Raw genomic sequence first — 21,506 nt, 5'->3', positions numbered from 1 at the left:
CAGGTCCAGAACAAAGTTTTAGTTGGGGGGCATGACGTGGATGATGAATCATCAAAGGAGATTAGAAAAATAGGCAGATGGGGGAATCCAGAGAGAAGAGTATTTGAGCCAAATCTTGTAGAACAACCAAAAATCAGATAAGACATTGATAACTTTGGAAAGAGAAATTTCAGTTGAGTATTGAAGCTTTATAATAAAATGTTGAGGAATGAGAACAGAAGTAGAGACAAATGTAGACAGCATTTAAAAAAAAATAATCTTAGAAATGAGGTATTAAATTATACTTTGAAGGGATGGTAAGGTATTTAAAGATAGAAAGATTGGGGCAAGTTTCCATTGCAGTAGGGAAGAAATTAGTTAGTTGGTCAGTCAATAAACATTTATTAAGTATCTATTATGTGCTATGATCGGTGCTAAGCATTAGACATAAAAAAAAAAGCAAAAGAGAGTCCCCGATCCTGAGGAAATCACAGTCTAAGGAAGGAGACAACATGCAAATCACTGTACAAACAAACTAAAACAGGACAAAAAAAAAAAAAAAAAAACAGGGAGAGCACTAGAATTAAGAGAGATTGAAAAAGGCTTTTTGTAGAAGGTGGAATTTTTAACTGGGATTTGAAGGAAGTCAGGGAAACAATTAAGAAGAGGAAGGAAAGCATTCTAGGGAAGAGGAACAGCCTTTGGAAAGGCTTGAGTCAGGATAATTCCATCCATCTTATCTGAGGAACAGCAAGATAAGTGTTATGGGATCAATGAGTATGCTAGATGTGTAAGGTATAAGAAGCCTGGAAAGATATATAGGGAAATTAAGTTACTAAGGAACAGCTAAGTGGTAAAATAGACAGAGTGGAAGGCCTGAGTTCAAATCCTGACTTAGAAAACTTTATAACTCTGTGACCTTGGGCAAATAATTTAACTTCTGTTTGCTACTGGAGAAATGGTAAACCATTCCACTATCTTTACCAACAAAACCCCATGAAATGAGCTCCCCAGAGTCATGAAGAGTTGGACACAATTGAAATGATTGAACCACAATAGGTTGTTAAAAGTTTTGAACACTAAACAGGATTTAATATTTTATTCTGGAAGTCATAGGGAGCTAATGAAATTTAGGGGGAGTGGGGCTGTTTGACATGGTCAGATTTGTGCTTTAGGAAAATCACTTGGATAGCTCAGTTGGAGGAGTGATTGGAGGGAAAAAGGACCAATGATAGGTATATCAATCCACAGGATATTACAATAATCCAGGCCTGAGGAGATAAAATTTTATACCAAAGTTGGGGAAGAACCAGGGGACAGATTTGGACATATTGAGTTTAAGATGTCAATGGGACACCCAAATTGAGATGTTTAATAGGAATTTGGAACCAAGACAAGGTTAGCAGAGAATTTAGAGTAAATAAGGAGATTTGAGAATCATCAGCTTAGAGATAAGTGAATTTATGGAATCTGATGAGAACACCAAAGGAAAAAGTAGAGAGGGAGGATAGGGCCCTAGAAGATATCCACTTTAGTTTTCAGATGAAGATCTAAAAAATAAGACTGATAAGGAGCAATCAAACAGGCAGGAGTAGAGTTCTGAAAATTTAAACAATGTGTCAAGGAGAAAAGATTGAGAGTGCCAAAGGCTACAGAGAAGCCAAAAAGGATGAGGGTTAACAAGAGGCTATTATTGGATTTGGCAGTTAAGAGATCACTGGTAACTTTGGAGAGAGCCAATTTCAGTTGAATGATGAAGAAAATGAAGAGAATTAAGAATGAAGAGAGAAGAGTAAGTAGAGGCAGGCATCTATTATAGATCCCCCTTTCAACTAATTTGTAGGAGGATAATGAAGACTAAAGGAAGTGAAATGACTGAAGGAGCAATATACTGGAGAAGAATGGAATCGTTATAGGACAAGGACACAGGTAGAGGCATTGACTTTGGAAAGGAGAATTACTGGGGAAAGGAATAGTGACAAGGGACAATGTGAAGAGGGTTTAGATCAATGGAAACAAAGAAAAAATGTATAATGACCTCAATTTTCTCATTTTAACCAATGGTCTCATCAAAGGCAAAAAGGTTTAGGAATGATGAAGCATAGGAAGAAATGGAATAATAAGACATTATGGGTAAATGAAAAAATGTCAGAATTTTTGAATAGGGAAATAGAGTGCTTTTGGATAATGGTGAAATTTGGAAAATGGTGAAAAATGGGTGAATTTGCTAATCCCTACATATGTTTGAAGCATTGTGAAGGAGTAGGTCATGGATTTAGGAGACTGAAGAAGTGAGAGGTTAGGGAATTTGAGGGAGTATCAATATAGATTTTGAAGTCTCTAAATATACAGTCAAGAGTTGGGGAGAATAGGAAAAGAGTAATCTAAGTGCTGAACTTTTTGAAAAGGAAGAAAAATCACTTGTAGTCAGTATAAAACAAGTACTATGATTTGAATAGGTTGGAAAACTTAAAGATCAAAGGAAGAGGTAATGCTGATTGATGACAGCAAAGAAAGAGTCTTAAAGTGGCAGTGGAGAGAAAGTAATATTTAAATTTCTCCTCCAGGACTATTGTATTGGGTGGGGAGAAGGGTAAAGGAATAAGCACTGATTGAGCATCTGTTTTTTACCAGGCACTGTGCTAAGTGCTTTACAAATACTATCACATTTAGATCAATAATAATGCTCACCATTTAATAGCAACAGCTGGGAGCATAGAATCTCAGCCATATTGCCTGATCCTCTGGGTTGGCTGCTTGACTACAGCATGCACAGAACTGTAGTCAAGTTTCCTAGATCTGGCAAAAGGTGAGGGACAGAGTCTAGGCCTAGGACTCCCCCTCTTACAGCCCTGGACCTTTTGGTTATTGTGCATTGCCAAGAAATCAAAGATCAAGTAAGTATTGGAATTCAATGGTCCTTAGAATTCAAACCCAAAGCTTTCAGTCACCATTTTTCCTTTAAGCACATTAAGAAAATAAAACTTATCAAGTTCAAATGACATTCTGATATTACTAAGATGAAATAACTTCTTAATTGTGTTTTTCAATGAAACCACATAACTTTATATCATTAATGTACATTATTATTGTGTGTTTGGTCATTTAAATGTTTGGTCATTTCATTCACATCTGATTCTTTGCAACTCCATTGGGGTTGTCTTAACAAAGTTACTACAGTGATTTACTATTTCCTTCTCCATTAATTTTACAATGAGGAAACTGAGGCATACAGGGTTAAGTGACTTGCCCAGAATCACAGCTGGTAAGTGTCTGAAGCCAAAATTGAACTCAGGAATCTGAGTCTTCCTGACTCCAACTTCCCACACTCTGCACCACCTAGCTGCCCTAATTATTATTGAGAAAAATTGTTCTCAATATACTTGATTGAGTTCAGATAGAAACAGTCCTGAAACAAATCATCATTTTCTTATTGTTCCTTTAATAATAATTTCATTATTCTTTTAATATCCTACAGATTATGTAATAAGTAGTTATAGACAAATAAAGGATTTAGGATATAAGCTTAGATAAGATGTATCTTTTATTGTTGCTTTTAACTCTAAATTTTAGAGTTCAAATTAAGATACTTGGATAGAAATGGCTGGAATATGAGTGAGCAAAGAAAAAGCATAACTTCATATCTCTTTGTTCTAAGTCAGACTATACTTCTTAAAATGATAACAGTAAAGAAGAGGCAGCGTGATATAGTGCAAACAATACTGATTTCTGGAGTCAAAATGTCAGCGATCTGGTTTTGGCACTGTCCTCTAACTAGCTTTGAAAGTCACTTAGTCACTCCAGATTTTTCATATATACCAAGTGAGTGAATTATACATGATCTCTAAGACCTTTTCCTACTGGATCATTCTATAATTCTAAGGTTTGACCCAACTCATTATTCTATGATTTTTAAGAGTCATTTTAAAGGTCTCTAATATTTTATCATTGTATCCAAAAAATAAAAATTGCAATATCTGTTATACCTTTTTTACAGCCCAGAGTTGTTTTGTTGATTGAGATAATGAGAGTTAAATGCTACATAAACCATAGAGAAATATATATTTTTCACAAACTATTTAAAATGATAAACATAATTACTGATAATTATTAATGATACCATAATAATTTTAGAGGGAAAGGTGTTTACTTAGAAACATACCTTCAGTTTGCCTTTTCTTATTTCAGAATCCTTAGCAGTGGAATTTTTCATGGCAATTATGTTTACCAGCTTGGTATTTTCCACCTGCAACCAATGTTCAAAGTCGTTCAGGAATTTGGAGAAATCATCATTACTTTCTTCTTCTTTGGACGGACTTCCCTACATAACAAAGAGAAAGCATTAGAGATGAAACTCATTTATTGCTAACTGGTCATCTTTGTTCCATCATAGAAAGGGGAATGCATGGGGAAAGGAAAATTCAAAATGAAAAGTCATTTGAGTCATGTACATAGAAGGAAGGGTGTTGAATTTCTTCTTAACTTATTCTTCACTTTTTTCTTTCACAGTTATTTGGAATTTCTTAGCAACAGAACAGAGAGAAAAGTGATTATTTTTATTTGTGATTTTGATTTTTAAATGAAATTATGAATTTAGAGATGGCAAAATTTTTTAAAAATTAAAATGATTCCTATTTCAATCAAAATTTCCAATATCTAAAAATAATCTAGATTGCCAGAGTAGTTGCCTCAAGAAGAAATCAACCCCAGTTGAAATGGAAAATTTTCAAGGACAAAACTCTAAAAACACCAATAAATCCAATAAGGAGAAAGGGGAAAACCTGTACAAAGATATTGATGTGGATATTCAGGAAAATCAATGGTCAATTTAGGGTTTTAAAAAGACATGCAAAAGATGGAATCAAGGACTGGCAATGCAAGAATAAATATAAAAGCATGGCATATTTCTATAAGAATAATGTGTTATTGTTCAGTTGTTTAGTCATATCTGACTGTTTGTAACTCCATGTCAACACTGTCAATGGGGTTTTCTTGGCAAAGATATAGAGGTGGTTTGCTATTTCCTTCTCCAGTATGAGAAAACGTAGGGAACCCTAATACTTAAAATGAACTGAGTTGTTAAGGAATGCTAAGGACAATCAAAATTTTTTTTTGGGGAAAAAAAGGACCAAATTGCTAAAAGGAGACAAATTGGTCAATAGGAAGTTGAAACCCAAGATTGATAAATATTAGGTCCCATGGTGGACCACATCAAAGGTCCCTCAGAACTTTGAAATATGATTGCGGAACCTTTTTCAGGGAATCTATGAAAAATTATGGGAGCTGTGATTAGGAGAAGAAAGTGGACTCTGCAAAGTATAAGCCAATCAGCTTGACTTTAATTTCTGACAAAATTATACAGCAAAATAATAAGCTAATGAAGATTTAGAAAGGAAGTGCTCAGGGAACCTGCTTGATCTCATCAAGACCAAAACATGCCAGATTAACTTTTTTTGATAGCTTTATAAGATTGGCAAATCAGGAATAGACTATAGTTATAATTTATTTTACTTTAGCAAAGAATCTGACAAAGTCTCTCGTGTAAGACTTGTAGACATGATAGAAAATTATGGATTAAACGAATTGGCAATTAGATTCAGAACCGTTTGAATGACTAGACCTGAAAATTACTTTAACTAATTTGGGGAGAAGTCATTACCAAAGTAACCTAGGATTAATGCCTTACACTATTTGATTTTATTAATGAAATTAATAAAGGCATATATGGCATACATACCCAATTTGCAAATGAAACAAACTGAAGTGTGAAATGAAAGCACATTGGATGGTAGATTCAGAAACTAAAATCATATCCTCAAGAGACTATGATGATGGACCAAGCCTAATAATATGTTATTTGATAGAGACAAATGTAAAATCTTACAATTGGGTTTAATACCTCTATCCCCAATAAGTAAGTTAAGTAAGACTGTGAAGATCTGACAGTTTATTTTAAAAAAAAAAAAACCTGAATTGTATTACAGGTTTAACATAAATTAACAGGGAAGCATAATAGTCCTTCTAATTCTGCATTAGGAGAGGTAGAGTTTTCAGAAGAAGGGAAGGAGGATAGTTCCATGTATGCTGTCCTGATCAGATCACATTATGAGGACTTGATTCAGTTCTAGAAACTATATTGCTTTTCTTTTTAAAATTTTTTAATAAAGCTTTTTATTTTTCAAAACATATGCGTGGCTAATTCTGCAACATTAGCCCTTGTAAAACCTTGGGTTTCAGTTTTCCCCTCCTTCTCCTACCCTCCTCCCTTAAATGGCAAGTAGTCCAATATATGTTAATTATGGTAGAAATATATATTAAATCCAATATATGCACATATGTTTATGCAATTATCTTGCTGTACAAGAACAATCAAATCAAACCAGAAAAAAATGATGAAGAAAATAAAATGCAAGCAAACAACAAAAAGAGTGAGAATTCTGTGTTGTGAACCATACTCAGTTCCCACAATCCTCTCTTTGGGTGTAGATGGCTCTTTTGATCACAAGACCCATTGGAACTGGTCTGAATCATCTCATTGTTGAAGAGAGCCACGTCCATCAGAATTGATCATCTTATAATATTGCTGTTGCTGTGTACAATGATCTCCTGGTTCTGCTCATTGGAAACTGTATTTCAAAAAGAATACTGATAAATTGAAAAGCATCCACAGGAGGGCAGCAAAGATAGTGAAATTTTAAGGTCATGTTATTTAAAAATCGGTTGCAACAAGTAGAGATATTCAATTCAACAAACAAAATTAAGCATCTCCTATATTTGAGGCACCATGTTAACCCCTCACTGCAAGTAATTTAATTCTACTAGAATGACACACTAGGTTTATTTAAAAAAATTTTTTAAAAGTATTTATTAAGTAATTTCAAGGGTAAAATTCTCTGTCCCTCAAGAGTAGAATAACGAAATGTTTCACTTATGTAAGAGGTGGAAATAAAACTATGATGTAAAAGCAGCTATGGATTCTACAAAGCAGAAATAAGGAGAAAATACATTCTCTCAGACATAGGTGCAAATGTCTAGAGATAAAAAAGAATATTATGTACCAAGAATAGCTAGCAGGTCAATTTGACTAAAGCATAGAACCATGAAGGGGAATAACAGGAAATAAGACTGAAAAAGTAAGTAGAAAGCAGATTATGGAGGGCTTTAAATGTCAACTAAAAGAGTTTCTATTTTTATCTTAGAAACAATAGTGAGGTATTAAAGGTATTTGGAGGAAAGATGATAACATGGTCAAATCTGTGTTTCAGAAATATTCTGGAAATTGTATAGAGGAAAGAGTGTAGAGAAAATGGAAATTGGAGAGACTAGAAGCAATGAGATACCTAGTATCTAGGGCAGATACTGTGTGAATAGATGGAGGTGGGGGAGAGAGGAAATATAAGAAGTGTTGTGGAGACAAAATCATCAAAACTTGTCAACTGATTATACATTGGAGGTTTACAGAGAAATGTCAAGGATAACATTGAGAAGATTAAAATTGATCTTGTATCCTACTTGCCATCAACTGACATTGCCTCGTGACTGCTTTTGTCCTGCTTTTTGTGACTACTTAATTCATAGTCTTCTGTTTCTGAATTTGAATTCAGCTCATCTAAAATGGGTTAAATTAAAAAATCCAACTTTCCTGCATATCATTGATCTATTCTTGCTTCAAAGAATTCAGCTGATCTTGGAAGATACATGTGAACCCAAAGGAGTCACGTTTTATATCTTTATATCACCAAGAATTCCTTTAAGGATAGCTGGTTTGCTCTTCAAAAACTCTGGGTGCTCTCTAGTACCTGCATTCAAACAATGAGTGCTTCATCTCAGGAGAGAAGGAAGCTCTCATTTCTACGCCCTATTAACAAATTTCCAACAAATCATATTGATCCCTGTGCCTCGGCTCTATAACCACCAAGCCGCCCTCAATCTCACTATATCATCTATCCAGTTTATTTCTTTGTTCTACATTCCCTAAAATTATAAAAGGGGAGCATCCGTCAGCTTAGGGTCTTTGGCATAAATGGAGGCAGTCCATTTATTGGACTTTTATTGATCCCTTTATTGATAGGTAGCATGCCTCTATGAATAAATGTTATCTTCCTTGTTAAATTTCACCTATGATAACAACAAAGCATCAGGATAGTAATGTCATCCAACAGAAATGGGGAAATTTGAAGAAAGAATGAATTTTAGGGAAAAACATTAGTTTTGTTAAAATATTTTGAGTTTGAACAGAAAGTCTGAGTTGAAATGCCCAAAAGTAGATATACAGCAAGCAGTAATATGGGACTGGTATTCAGGAAAGACATTAGGAACAGATATTAGGAAAGATCTGGGAATCATTTGCATAGAACTGATAATTGAATTGATGAGAGCTGATGACAGCACTTGAAAATCATTTTATAAAATGAAAAATAATAATCTCTTTTATGTCTAGTTCACAAGGTTATAGTCAAGATCAGATGAAATAATGGATGTTTAAGGTTTATGAAAATGAAAGGATTATATGTATAGGTTATTGAGTATAAATTATTAATATTCTTTTGCCCCTTTTACCAGTCTACCTTCCTAATTATCTTCCCTGCCTTCATTGTGATAGAAAGTAGTTCCTCACCTTAGCATGGCTAATTATATCAAGTTGTATTGAATGGACCCAACATCAGTTTTAATTTGATGTATGACCCTCCCAGGATGTATGAGTCAACTCTGAATTTCATTTTTCAAAAAACTAGACTCAGGGGTCCTGCATGGTTGAAATCCTACCACTTTGTTCAGGAAGTCAGAAGCCCAAACACTTGTGAATATTGAGAAACCAATTCCATGTCATGTTTTCCATATGTAAGGGGTACTAACCCCAGTGTTGGGCTGGGAAATAAGATCTTAATTCAAGTCCCAGATCTGCCAGTTTCCTCTCTGGTCCATAATTTTTCATACCTCTAAAGTGGGAATGATTGTACCTGCTCTCAATGGAATGTCATGAAGATCAATGCAAAACAAATTATTTTACATTCATAAGGATTTTTTCATTTTTTCAACAGCTTTCATTTATGTTATTTGATTGTTATGGTTGTTATATTCTCCCACACCTATGGTTCTGGGAATTAGAGACAGGAAGTCACTAGATCTCAACCAAATGATATAATTACCAATAGATTCACAGACATTTAGGATGCTCTGGATTGAAGCCCATTTGGTGACAGATGCTATAATCATCATTATTATTATTTATGAGTTTCAAACTAAATATTAATACCATTGTGAACAGGAGACCCATAATTTTACTTGATAGTAGGGAAACATTTGGATTAAAAAGAGAAGTCAAAACAAGAGACCACAGTACTTCATCAATATCTCATGAGAGGAATACCTAGTTTGCAAATTAGGAAACCAGAGTTCTAGACTCAGTTTTGCTTTTTTATAGCTTTACCATTTTGGGCAAGACACTTAACTTGAAACCTCTGAGTCTTCATCAATAGAATATGGATAATAAATCCCTTCTATGTGTGATGATGCTTTTAACTTTTCAAAATTCTTTCAAATATGTTATTCTGATCCTCATGATAAGCTTTTTTGGTAGAACAAGAATTAATTTTTATCACTTCTATCTTCTTCATTATTTCCTTGTTAAACTGAAGAGAATCAAATTTTTAGGGAAGCATAGAATTCTATGCTTACATTTTCTCTTTAATGCTGTATTTGTGGTGGGGATGAAGAAACTTTATTTAAAGCAGAGAGGGAAAAAATAAAATGAACATCACTATCATGTACAATAGAGAGCCACTGGAGTTTTTTGTTATTGTTTTCGTTTTTAGTAGGAGAGTGACACAGATAAATCTTCACTTAAGAAAAATATTTAGCAGCTGTGTGGATAGATTAAAGTAGGGACACATTTGAGGTAGAAAGATCAAATAGTCCAAGCAAAAAGTGATGAGGGCCTGAATAACCACGGTAATAGTGAAAAGTGAATTTTTACTCAATGCAAGAGATGTCTTGAAGTAGAAAAAAAAATTGACAAATGATTATATATGTGAGATGAAAGAAAATGAAGAGTTAGGGTTAATGCCAAGGCTGAAAACCTGGGATACTAAAAGGATAGTGAAGCATTTGTCAAAAACAAAGTTCAAAAGAATTGATTTTGAAGGAAAAGATGACGAGTTCAAGTTTTGGACATGAAAGGTCCAGTAGAAAGCTGGTGATAATAAGACTGAAGCTCATAGAAGGAAATAGAGAAAAATACATTAATAAATTAATTATGAAATCACTTGCATAGAGATAATAATTAAACCTACGGAAGTGGATAAGGTCATCAAATGAAAGAATGTAAAGAGAAGAAGAACATTGGGGTATACTCATAGTACCATGATGTGGTATGACAAGCTAGCAAAGGAGGCAAATTAGAAGAGAACCAGAAAAGAGTCTTGTAATGAAACCTGAGAAAAGAAAGTACCCAGGAAGTGATAAGTAGTGTCAAATGTGGGTCAAATACTGCCCAAAAAATCAAGAATGAAGACTAAGGAATATCTAATATTATAATTAAAAAGCTCATTGGTAATTTTGAAGAGAGCAATTTCAGTTGAATGAAGAAGAGAAATGGCAAAAGTTTGAAAAATAATAGAAAAGTAGAGACAAACATGTAAATGGCTTTTTCTTGAAGATTTTTTTGGGTGAGGGCATAAATTCATGGGGAAAATGGCATTTGAACTGAATTTTTTTTTAAATTGTAACTTTTTTAATATGCCTGGGTAATTTTTTTACAACATTATCCCTTGCACTCACTTCTGTTCTGACTTTTCCTTTCTCTCCCTCCATCCCCTCCCCTAGATGGCAAGCAGTCTTATACATGTTAAATATGTTATAGTATATCCTAGATACAATATATGTGTGCAGAACTGAACAGTTGAACTGAATTTTTAATGCAACTGAGGATTTTAAGAGGCCAAGGGAAGGGAGGGAGAACATATTAATCATGGAAAACAGCTCATGTAAAGGGTCAGGACACACAATAATAGTTGGGATGTAAATTAGAAAAGCTTCAGTGTGACAGATTGAGGGAAGAGAAGGATCCATTGAAGGTCTTTTAGTGATAAAGGAGGCTTGGGCTTCTTAACAGTTAATAGGGAAAAAATCTTTAGCTGGGGAGAGACTGAATATCAGAAAGAAGAGGTGATTGTTGGGGCACTTTGCTGGAGAAAACAAGAAGTATGAGATCAAAGATACATGAAGAAGAGCTGGCCTTGGGAAGAAGGAAGATCTTTTCATCAGAGACTAAATTTGAGATGTAGGGAATGAGAGAGGAAGCTCATATAAATGACCTTTATTTTATCAGTATATGAGAAGGGAATCCCAAGTTTCCTCATGGAATCCTTGTATGTTTTTCTAGAAAATGAAAAAATGGGAGTGGGAATTGAGGAGTGGATGGAGTTGACATTCAAAGATACTTGGCTCAGGAGTCTTCAGTCACTTTTTCAATGATGATTCTCCTCTTTGGAGAATCCACCCAAAATCCTTACTCACCTTACCCTGGTGCCTAGGAACAGAATCCACAGAATTTATAAGAAACCCATGCTTTGGAATATTGTTGGAAATAATCAATTTCTTCCTTGGATCTGACTCCTTGTTTTTTAGCTGCCACTTCCTGATGAAGCTGTAAGACACAAAGCAACACAATAAATATTATGACATTGATGTGTTTCTGATGACTTATACTTTCAGAGGGATTCTCAAGACATATTCCTCTGTTACATGGTTCATGCATCAACAAAAAGACAGACAAAGGACAATATTTCACAAAAATCTTTGGAAAGCCAAGACACAGTGCTCGGTAGCAAGCTCTCCCCAGACATTTTACATCTTTGACAGTTCCTATAAACATCTTTGAAGCCAGTGGTACAATCCCATGACCCTCAAGGCATGCAACAAATGTTGACTGATGATAATGATGGAAGACATAAAGAGGAGGAGAGTGAAACACATTTACATTGAGAGGTCATGGGAAAACATTCCTGTCCCTCTAATTCCTATATCCTTCTTGTCCCTATATTTTGAATATTGCAAAATATTCCTTAAAGGGACACCATGCCCCATACTGAAAGCAGGAAGAAAACATTTTGGAAGCCAATGGTTGTCTTACCAAACCATCGATTTTGATCACCATGACTTAGTCATTTGAGAAATACTGATGTTCAGTCTCCACTTCTGGCTGTGGAAAAAACAACCAGATACCCTTCAGAGCAGCTATGGTATAGTGGAAAGAGGAATGGATTTGGAGTCAGAAGACTCTGCAGGATTCAAATCAATGATCTGATACTTCCTAAATAAAACTTTAGATGACAATTTCTCTGTCCCTTAGTTTCAACATCTGCAAAATGACATAATAATATCCAAACTCCTACCATGTTGGTCTTTTCACAAGTACTTCCTTCCATATACTCTGCAATCTAGGGAGACTAGTCTCTTTGCTGTGTCTCACACACACTGCTCTACTACCAAACTCTGCATTTTCACTGGCTTTCCCTCATGCCTGGAATTCTCTTCCTCCTCATTTCTATCTTTGGGTTTCTTTGTTTTCCTTCAAATCTGAGCTAAAATTGTACCTTCTGAGAGATTTTCCTCATCCTCAAGGCTAATGTCTTCTCTCTGTGATCACCTCCAATTATTCTCTATATAGCTTATTTATAGATAGTTATTGGCATATCGTCTCCACCATTACATTGTGAGCTTTTTGGAAAGAGGAACTCTTATCTTTCTTTGTAACCCCAATGTTTAGCTCAGTGCCTAGCACATAATGGGCACTTATCAAATGCTTATTGACTGTGTTCTTCTACAATTTAATGCCTTTCTAAGATTTGGAGGTAGCCATGGGTTTTCCATAGTTCTTCATTTGGAACATAAGCTTTGGTAGGCCCTGGCAAGATGGAAAACCATTGAGGAGGGTGCTACTCATATACTGTATTTGTTTCTTGGACCTGAAGATCTAAAGTAGGAGAAGCACCCATGTTATACAATTTCATTGGCTACAAGGGCTGAGATTTTTGATGGTAGAGAAACTATCTCAGCTCTCGATCACCATTAATGTCTATAATCACAGAGGAAAAAACAAAAACTTCTATTGCTATTCCCTATAAGTGAAAGAATGGAAGGCTTTCTCTCTGATGGCTTATAACAGTCTAAGCTCCATATTCTTACAATGTGACACTTAGAAGGATCTTTGTTTACCTGGCTCAACCCTTTCACTTTATAAAGGGGGAAACTGAGAATTACAAAAGGAAAGTGACATGCCAGAGTTTTCACATTAAGGCAGTGGGAAAATGGGAATTCACATTTGGTTTCCTGGGATTCAGCATAGTACTCTTGCCTTTACATGGGATCAAAGAACCAGGAGTTTACTGATAGAACTCAGCTTATAGTTAGGTATTTACTATATGTTTCAGAGGATGTGATAAAGATGTACTTTTCATTAAGCAGATCCAGTGACTGAAAATTCAGATTTTTCAATGTCTAAAAGATAAATTTGGCAATGATAAGCATTATACCAAAGGAATTCTTTGCTTCAGCAAAGGAGTCACAATATAATTTCTTTGAATAGCAAACTCTTCTACTGAGTTTAAACTACAATTTGATTTGTAAAAATTAGGTTGGCAAATAACATTTCGGGAATATTTCTCATAAAGTAAGAAAAATGACTGATAGTCATATACTTTTGTGAGAAAGCTGAAAAGAACCTTAGAGATCACCTATTCTAATCTTGTAATTTTATAAGGAAGAAAATTGAAGTCAAGAAACATGAAACATTTGTCTAATAACAAAAGTTTTAAGTGGAAGAATTGGAATTCAGACATAGATCAAAGTTCTATCCACTACACCAGTAAAAATTAAGACCATAGACATTGTGAATATTATCTAAAAGACTGTTATTAGATAACCACCTTGACACCAGGACATCAGCAAAAAGGAAGATTTTCTCAGAAAGCTTGTGACACCTGAAGCTGTCTTCAGTCCTCCAAAGCAGATCATTAAATGCAAAATAAACTTAATTGTCATTAAAAATAAATAAATAGCTGTTGTCAGAATCCTTTTTAGAAAACATGGCTCATTGCTATAAAGTATTTGGATATACTGAAAGTTGCCATGTTCTCTAAGTATACATATCTATTATAGGACTTTGCAAAAAGACATTGAATCAGGAAATATTAATTGAACTTATTCTACTGTCATGAAAATTTTATTGGCATGTTGTCCAGACTGCCATATGTAGCTAGATAGACTGTCCAATGAGCTGTCCATTAATTTGCATATCTGAAAAGGCATTGCTAAAGAACAAAATACTAGGTGGATCCAGACATGAATCAGAATAAGATGGTGGACAGGATTTCATTTGGAAACTAGATCATCTTTTCAATGATCCTCCCATGTTCCTTGCCCACAAAAATTTCACCTTTTTGAATATTAATATTCTCCTGTTAATGCTGATTGGCAATTAATAATGAGATACCATGGTCTTAAAGGAAAATTCAGGAGACCAAAGGGTGATAGAAAGATGTATGATAAAAGTATATAAATAGACTATAGCATATTAGCAAGAAGGATCAGATAAAACATCTATAGTACTAGAGTACTCATATTAATAAAATCAAGGATCCAATGAAGAAAATTCTATATGCAAGGTTCTGTAATAAGAGATTCAGAATTCTAACCAAATGCAATGAATTTCCACCAAAGGTGGTCCTGAGCATCTTCATACATGTGCCATTTACATATAATGTGAACAGTTTCCAAAACACTTCAAATTATTTCTGTCATCACTTTTATGGGCTAGTATGATAGAAGACTGATCTTCGGCATCCTTTTATCTGTCTTTCTAAATACTGGATCACAAGCAACATTTGAAAATGAAAAGAAAATGTTTTAAATATCTGTTTACCTCATCAATGTTTCCTCAAGTAACTTCAGAGCCTTCCAAGACTCCTTCAGTTCCTTTAATTCCCCTTGGACAAGAGCTGCTCCCTCAAGAGATGATGTCTCCATAACCAGTTGACCATGACCTTCAGTCAAGTGCAATTGTACCTCTTTATCAGGGAATTCAGCCACCAGCCTCTGAAAGACGAGTGGCTCAATGTCAAGATTCATAGTCTACAATTCCAGTTATTCATTAGATTAGGGGTAGGAAGTGAGATTTGGTGCTAGAACCAACTAACCTTTCCTCTTTAAGAGGGCAAGCAACTTTAGCAGGGCATCTTTTCCATTGATTTAAGGTCTATATTAGACAGACATTGATGTAATCAACTGATTAGATATAAATGATGAGTAAGAGTGAAAAGATAAGGATGATAGCCAAGATTATGAACATGAGGGAAAGGAAGAATAGTGCTACCTTTAAGAGAAATGGAATATGTGGAAGAGATGTGGGTTGGCCAAGATGATAAATTCTGTTTTTGACATCTTGAGTTCATTTGAAAGTGTTCAGAAGGCAATTAGTGATGTATGAGAGTAGACTGAAGCTCTGAGGAGAGATGAAGGATAGATATATAGATTTGGAGTTATCTTCATTAAGATGACAACCAAACTCATGAAAATTTTCTACAATAACAAAACAAAAATAAAATATTATTATTTACATAAATAAATAATAATAAAACAAAGAAAAAAGAGGGCCAAGGACAAAGCCATAAGAGTAAATCCACACATATGGGATTAAACATAAACAATGAAAATTTATAAAAAAAAATGAGCTCTGAAAAAAGACTATTAGACTTGGAAACTAAAAACTGTTAGTAACCTCAGAGAGAGTAGTTTCCATAAATTATGGGAGTAGTATGGTCAAGAAACTGATTATAAGGACAACGTAGAAATAATTATAGATGAACTTTTCTAGAGTTTGACTATGAATAGGAGAGGAAATATAGGATTATAGCTTGAAGTGATATCAGGGTCAGATGAAAGATTTTTTTTCAAGTATGATGGAGATCTGATTATGTCTGTATGTGGCAGGTAAAGAGCCAGAAGACAGGGAAAGACTGAAGACTGGATAAAGGGAGAAGATATTAGAAAGGGCAAGTTTTTCAACAAAATGGGAAGGGATAAAGTCAAGGATATAAGGTAGAGGTTGGGGTGAAGCAATACTTATTCCTTCAAGATGGAATAAAGAAAAGTGACTGAAGGGAATAATATGATATAATATAGTGTAAAAATAGGAGCCAGACTATGTAGATTTAAAATCAGTCTATTAGTCAGTAAGCACCTATTGTGTGTTGGGTACTATGCTAAGTGTTGGGGATGAAAAAAAAAAGCAAAACACAAATCACCATTCTCAAGAAACTCATAGTCTAGAAAAAATTATTTTGTAATTTATTATAGAGTCAACAGGGATCCACTAAAGAAGGTTTTTGAGAGTGGAGGGAGAGTGATATGATTGATTGAGAAATGGCTAAACAAATTGTGATGGAATATGATAGAATACTATTGTGCTATTAATGTGCTATTTTATGCTGTTATGTAAAAAATTTAATATGATGAATACAAAGAAGTATGAAAAGATACAGACATGCACAATAGTGAGCAGAACCAGGAAAATAATATATGTAGTGACTACAACAATAAAAAGAAAAACAAGACAATAGAAACTAAATGCTATGAAATTATAATGGCTAGAGGGGATAGAAATTTTTCCCCTCCCTTTTTTTGCAAAATTGGTGGCAAATAAACATTGCATATGTCAGACTTGATCAATGTAGCTGTTGGTTTTGTTAAATTAATTCTTTTTCCTTGAAAATTTTTTTTGTCATAAGGCATATTCTGAGATGAGGGGGTGGTAGAGAGAAAAGAATATGTTGGGAAATGTGGATGATATAAAAAGTAAGCATATCAATATTTTTTTAAAAAGAAAAGAGGCCAGAAGGGGACCAATTTTGTTATCATTTTAAAATTAATAATTGGAGGAGAGGACAATAATTATGGAATTTTGGTAATCATATACAATCACATTTATTCTTATTTGGATAGGTGGATGTTTTCATTGATGACTTTAGGATCTTAGATGTCAAATTGGAAGGAACCTCAGAGGCTACTAGTCCATCTCCCCAGTCCCCATTCTTTATGGGAGTTAACTGAGAGCTAGAAAAGTTAAGGCCACATAAGTAGGGTCAGAAGAAGGATCTGAACCAGGCCTTTTGACTCTATATTGAGTATTTTTTCCACTGAAGAATAAAATAAAATAAAAGTTTTTGGCATAAAAATATCTAATTTCTCCTTTTTTTCCCCCCTCTATAAACATCATGTATGAAAAAACAGTGAGGGGCACTTAGATGGCGCAGTGGATAGAGCACCAACCCTGAAATCAAGAGGACCTGAGTTCAAATCTGCCCTAGACACTTACCACTTCCTAGTTGTGTGATGCTGGGCAAGTAGCTTAACCCCAATTGCCTCACCCCAAAAACAAACAAACAAAAAACAGTGAAATTAATCCCTGTTTTCCCCAATTCTAAGTCCTATCTCTGCTATAAATTTTGGTTGGGTAATTTTTCAATCATATCTACTATAACTCTAGAAATTCACTGAAGTTCTCTGGATTTCCTCATCTCTAAAATGAGGATAATATTTTAGGTAAGGACTCTCTCAAAAGGAAGTGTGAGGACCAAATGAGATACAGTGGATATGAAAACCTATGATAAACTCTCAAGTTCCAGAAGCAGAGAAGAGCTTTTTATTCTTTGATATGAAACAATAGTTAGGCTTCACAAATGAGAAGTAGACTTGAGAATATGAAGATCCTCCCCACCCCCAATTTCACATCCTATGGTCCCATGATGTACTTCAGAAAATCAAGGCTCACTCACCACTCAGGACTAAAGATATTGAGAACATACATCAGTATGCCTGTCTACTGAGTCCTACTTTCCTTTTGGGGGTGCTTGCTAATTTTAAATGAGTATTTCATAATCTCAATTTGTTGCCCTTTTTTATTTTCCCTCTCAAAATGGAATTTTAAAAATGTACTAGTTATTTGAGGATACCAGGGAACTGAGTTCTGTGCAACAAATGAGATGGATAGTGCAGTAGAAAAAGTTCAGAATAGGGAGACAAGGGAGCTATATTCTAATCCTAGCTACATCACTAGCTCACTATCTAACCTTGGACAGCTCACTTCTCTTTCTGTACCAACATTTCCTCATCTGCAAAATGAGGAAGGTAGAGCAGATTATTTCCCAGCTTTCTCCCAGCCTTTCCAGCCCATAATTCTAAGGTTCTATTGTAATAGACTTCTCTTCTACTGAAGAGCTAAAAAAAAAAAAAAAAAAGGAGGACATGGAAAAGCAGCCAAAAGGAACAGAACAGAAACAACATGAGCAAAGGGAATAATTACACCTTTATGATAGGTAAGGGCTGGGGCCAGGGAGGAGGGGACGGGGGAGGGGGGAACTGCCAAAGACCTTGAAGATAAAAGAAGGTGAAATATCTCTGGTCCTGATACTGTTAAATTAGAAAAAGTATCCTTTACAATATTCTTTTGCTGATTTTTAAAGAGATTCTTACTAGAATAAAAAACATTTTCTAAACAGAAAATGTCCTCTTAATTTTTTCCTACTTTTTTGAGAATACTAGACCGAAAAAATCCTCTGTTATATTCTATTGTTCCTCTCTATAGTCTCTTTCAGCTCTAACAAACTGTGCTTGACATTCTTTGGGTCCTTTTCTTCTATAACATATTATGTTCCATACTCTAACATAATACTGTAAGATTTCTTCTAACCCTAATGTTCTAGATTTAAATTTCCTTTCCAGTAGTAATATTCCCTGAATCTATGGTCTCATATTTTATATTCTAAAGTTCTTTCTATCCTAACATTCTATGATTCTATTTCATTCAAAGAGAAACACAATTGCTTTGGTTACAAGACAAGTAATTTCATTTAGAAAGAGAAATTTGGAATGTTAATTTACATAGTGAACATAAATCAGACTTTAGTTCTGCCCATTTATTTGTGAAATCCTAGGCTAATCCTCATTTACTTCACCCATAGTATTATGTTATTCAAATCTAGTTCAAAATCCAAAAATGTTATAAAGAAAGCTCTCTGTGAAAACAAGTAGCTTCCACTTGATGCTCTACGTGGATCAAGAGTTAGCACTCTTGTATCCAGAACTGTTTCTTTCAAAGCTATGTTTTAATCCTCTGCAGCTTGGCTTTTTAACAAGTGAAATACCATTTCAAAGAAGAAAGTCTGCTTACCTCAATATCTTCTACAGATTGGCTATTCACCTTCCTCTGGCCTTCATTCCCTTGGTAGGATTCCAGCTTTTGTCTGGCTATCCCAATCCACTGCTGAAGCTCCCACAGTTTGTGGTTGAAGGTCCAGTGTTCCTGAACATGCTTCTGGCTTTGTTCCATAGTTATCTACAAAACCAGAAGGGCACCTAGTATCTTAGCACCAAGCTTGAACAAATAGCTCTTTTATGAATATAAAGAGGTAATAAAGACAACAAAAGGAGATTCTAGCTCTGCTTTCTAATTTGCTCTATGTTTGAGCATGCAAGTACCAGATGATTCCTTTCTTCAATTCCATCTCTGTCTACTGAAATTTCCCCCTCAAGGCCCAATTCAGGTGCTCTCTTCTCCATATATGCATGTTTGTACGGATGTATGTAGTATTCCCATGGGCACTTCCTGGGATTCAATCTTACTAAAATATCTCATAATGTTTTGCTTGGCCCTCTTTTTTGAAGTTATTTTCCTCAATTTGGTATAAAAGTTAATTGTCACATAATATGCATACACACACACACACACACATATATATTTATTTATTGAGGACCACACTTAAATATGAAACCCAGAAAGCCTATAAAGAGTTAAAAGGGACTGTAAGGGGCTGGTTGGTTTTCTGAAGCCCCCACAGCTGTGAATCACAACACATTTATGTTGCTTGTTAATTGGGAATGAAATGAATCAGAGGGTAGAGGGAAGAAGAGGAAGTCAGAGAAAACAACTGCCTCTTAGTCTCCTTGTATTGTTATCATCCACTCACATGACACAATCTATTCAGCTGGTCAGAATTAGATTCTCAGCTGCCACTAAGAGGTGGCCCCTGTAACATATGTGTGTGTGTCTTTCCTGTCTTTGTATCTAGTCTTACATATGCTTAATGGATGCTTATTGAATTGAATAATATATTCAATTGTACTACTTATTTCTCAAATTTGTCATGTTATTAAATAATAATGATAACATTTCTATAGTAGTTTAAAAGTTATAAAGCATTTTCTTCACAATAACCCTTTCATATCTCCTATATCATTCAACCAATAAAATCAATCCCATACTTATCAAGCATCTACTATGTGCCCCCTAAAAATAATATATATATATACACATACAAATTCACTAAATGAAGCAATTCCTACTTGAAAGCAATCTGAAAGCATATGTTAAGTGTCTACTTATGGCCAACATTGTGCTAAATACTCTTAAGTTTCATAAGGATTAGAATAAGGTCTTTTCTTTCCTTTGTATCTCTCCATGGAATCTAGAGCAATTAGCCTGTAACACATGGACTCCACCAGTGAACCTAGAGTGACTAGTAATACCAAAGGCATGAATTTATGAAAGTCAGCATGGTATAAGGGAAACAGCACAAAATTTAGCATCAGGAGATGTGGGTTCAAGTCGCAGCTCTTCCACCCTAATTATGTGTCCTTGGAAGAAGACACATTTCACTTTTTGAGCCTCAATTTCTTCATTCACAAAGTAGGGATAATACAGTTTTATCAACTATTTTTACTGTTAATTTCTTTACAGGAGAAAAGCACATTGTAAACTATAAAGTGCTATAGAAATATGTTATAGTTATTTTTGTATTTTATTATTATTAAATCTCAGTTTGGGTTAGTTAACAGAGAACATGTTGTGTAATTTGGAGTTTGAAGAAATCTGATATCAAAAGAAGGTTGAAGCTAATGGATAAATTTTGGAACTGAGAAAATACTTCTTTTGGTCTTTATTTCCTCACTATTAAATGAATTAAATGAAATGTTGCATGCAAAGACATATAGTTATATTCTAGTTCATGGTTTCAACTCAAAGTTTTGCAGTGTCATTAAACACAAGAAGAAATTATCATTAAATATAATCACTAAAAATTCATTCCCACTACTGGTTTTTAAAATGTATTTTAAAGTTAAAAATTTCCAATTAACAAGCATTTGTTCCTTTGTATTATTGGGTAATGAGTACATTCTTCATCACTGGTCTGCCAAAACAATACTGTATTTGAAGGCATAAGACCTGGGTTCAAGATGGAATTCTATAACTTATTAGCTATGTGATCTTAGATTGACAGCAGGGCCTATTTTTATTTTTCATTATATCCCAACTGTTTAGTACAGTGACTGGCACATAAATAGGCACTTAATAAATATTTATTGTCTGAGTTACCTTTGTAACCTTGAGTTTTCTCATCTGTAAAATCAGGATAATAATGCTTATACTACCTCACAGGGTTTTCTCGAGGATTCAATGAATTAATACACAT

The 21,506-nt window shown here is 34.5% G+C and overlaps 1 protein-coding gene across 3 annotated transcripts in view; it reads right to left on the bottom strand.

Annotated features, from left to right (window-relative positions):
- Positions 1–21,506, bottom strand: part of SYNE3 (spectrin repeat containing nuclear envelope family member 3) — a 165,349-nt gene that overhangs the window by 35,319 nt on the left and 108,524 nt on the right. For all 3 annotated transcript variants that reach the window (XM_031953304.1, XM_031953303.1, XM_012550575.2), the window contains 4 exons: positions 19,208–19,372; positions 14,903–15,075; positions 11,497–11,626; positions 4,142–4,300 (listed from right to left, as the gene is read on the bottom strand). In XM_031953304.1, coding sequence (XP_031809164.1) covers positions 4,142–4,300; positions 11,497–11,626; positions 14,903–15,075; positions 19,208–19,372 — 627 coding nt within the window. The remainder of the gene's footprint in view (positions 1–4,141; positions 4,301–11,496; positions 11,627–14,902; positions 15,076–19,207; positions 19,373–21,506) is intronic.

The sequence above is a fragment of the Sarcophilus harrisii genome, chromosome 2 (genome assembly GCF_902635505.1).
Source record: "Sarcophilus harrisii chromosome 2, mSarHar1.11, whole genome shotgun sequence".
NCBI lineage: Eukaryota > Metazoa > Chordata > Mammalia > Dasyuromorphia > Dasyuridae > Sarcophilus > Sarcophilus harrisii.
Note: the sequence above shows the minus strand (reverse complement) of the source record. Positions and strands in the feature narration are given on the sequence as shown.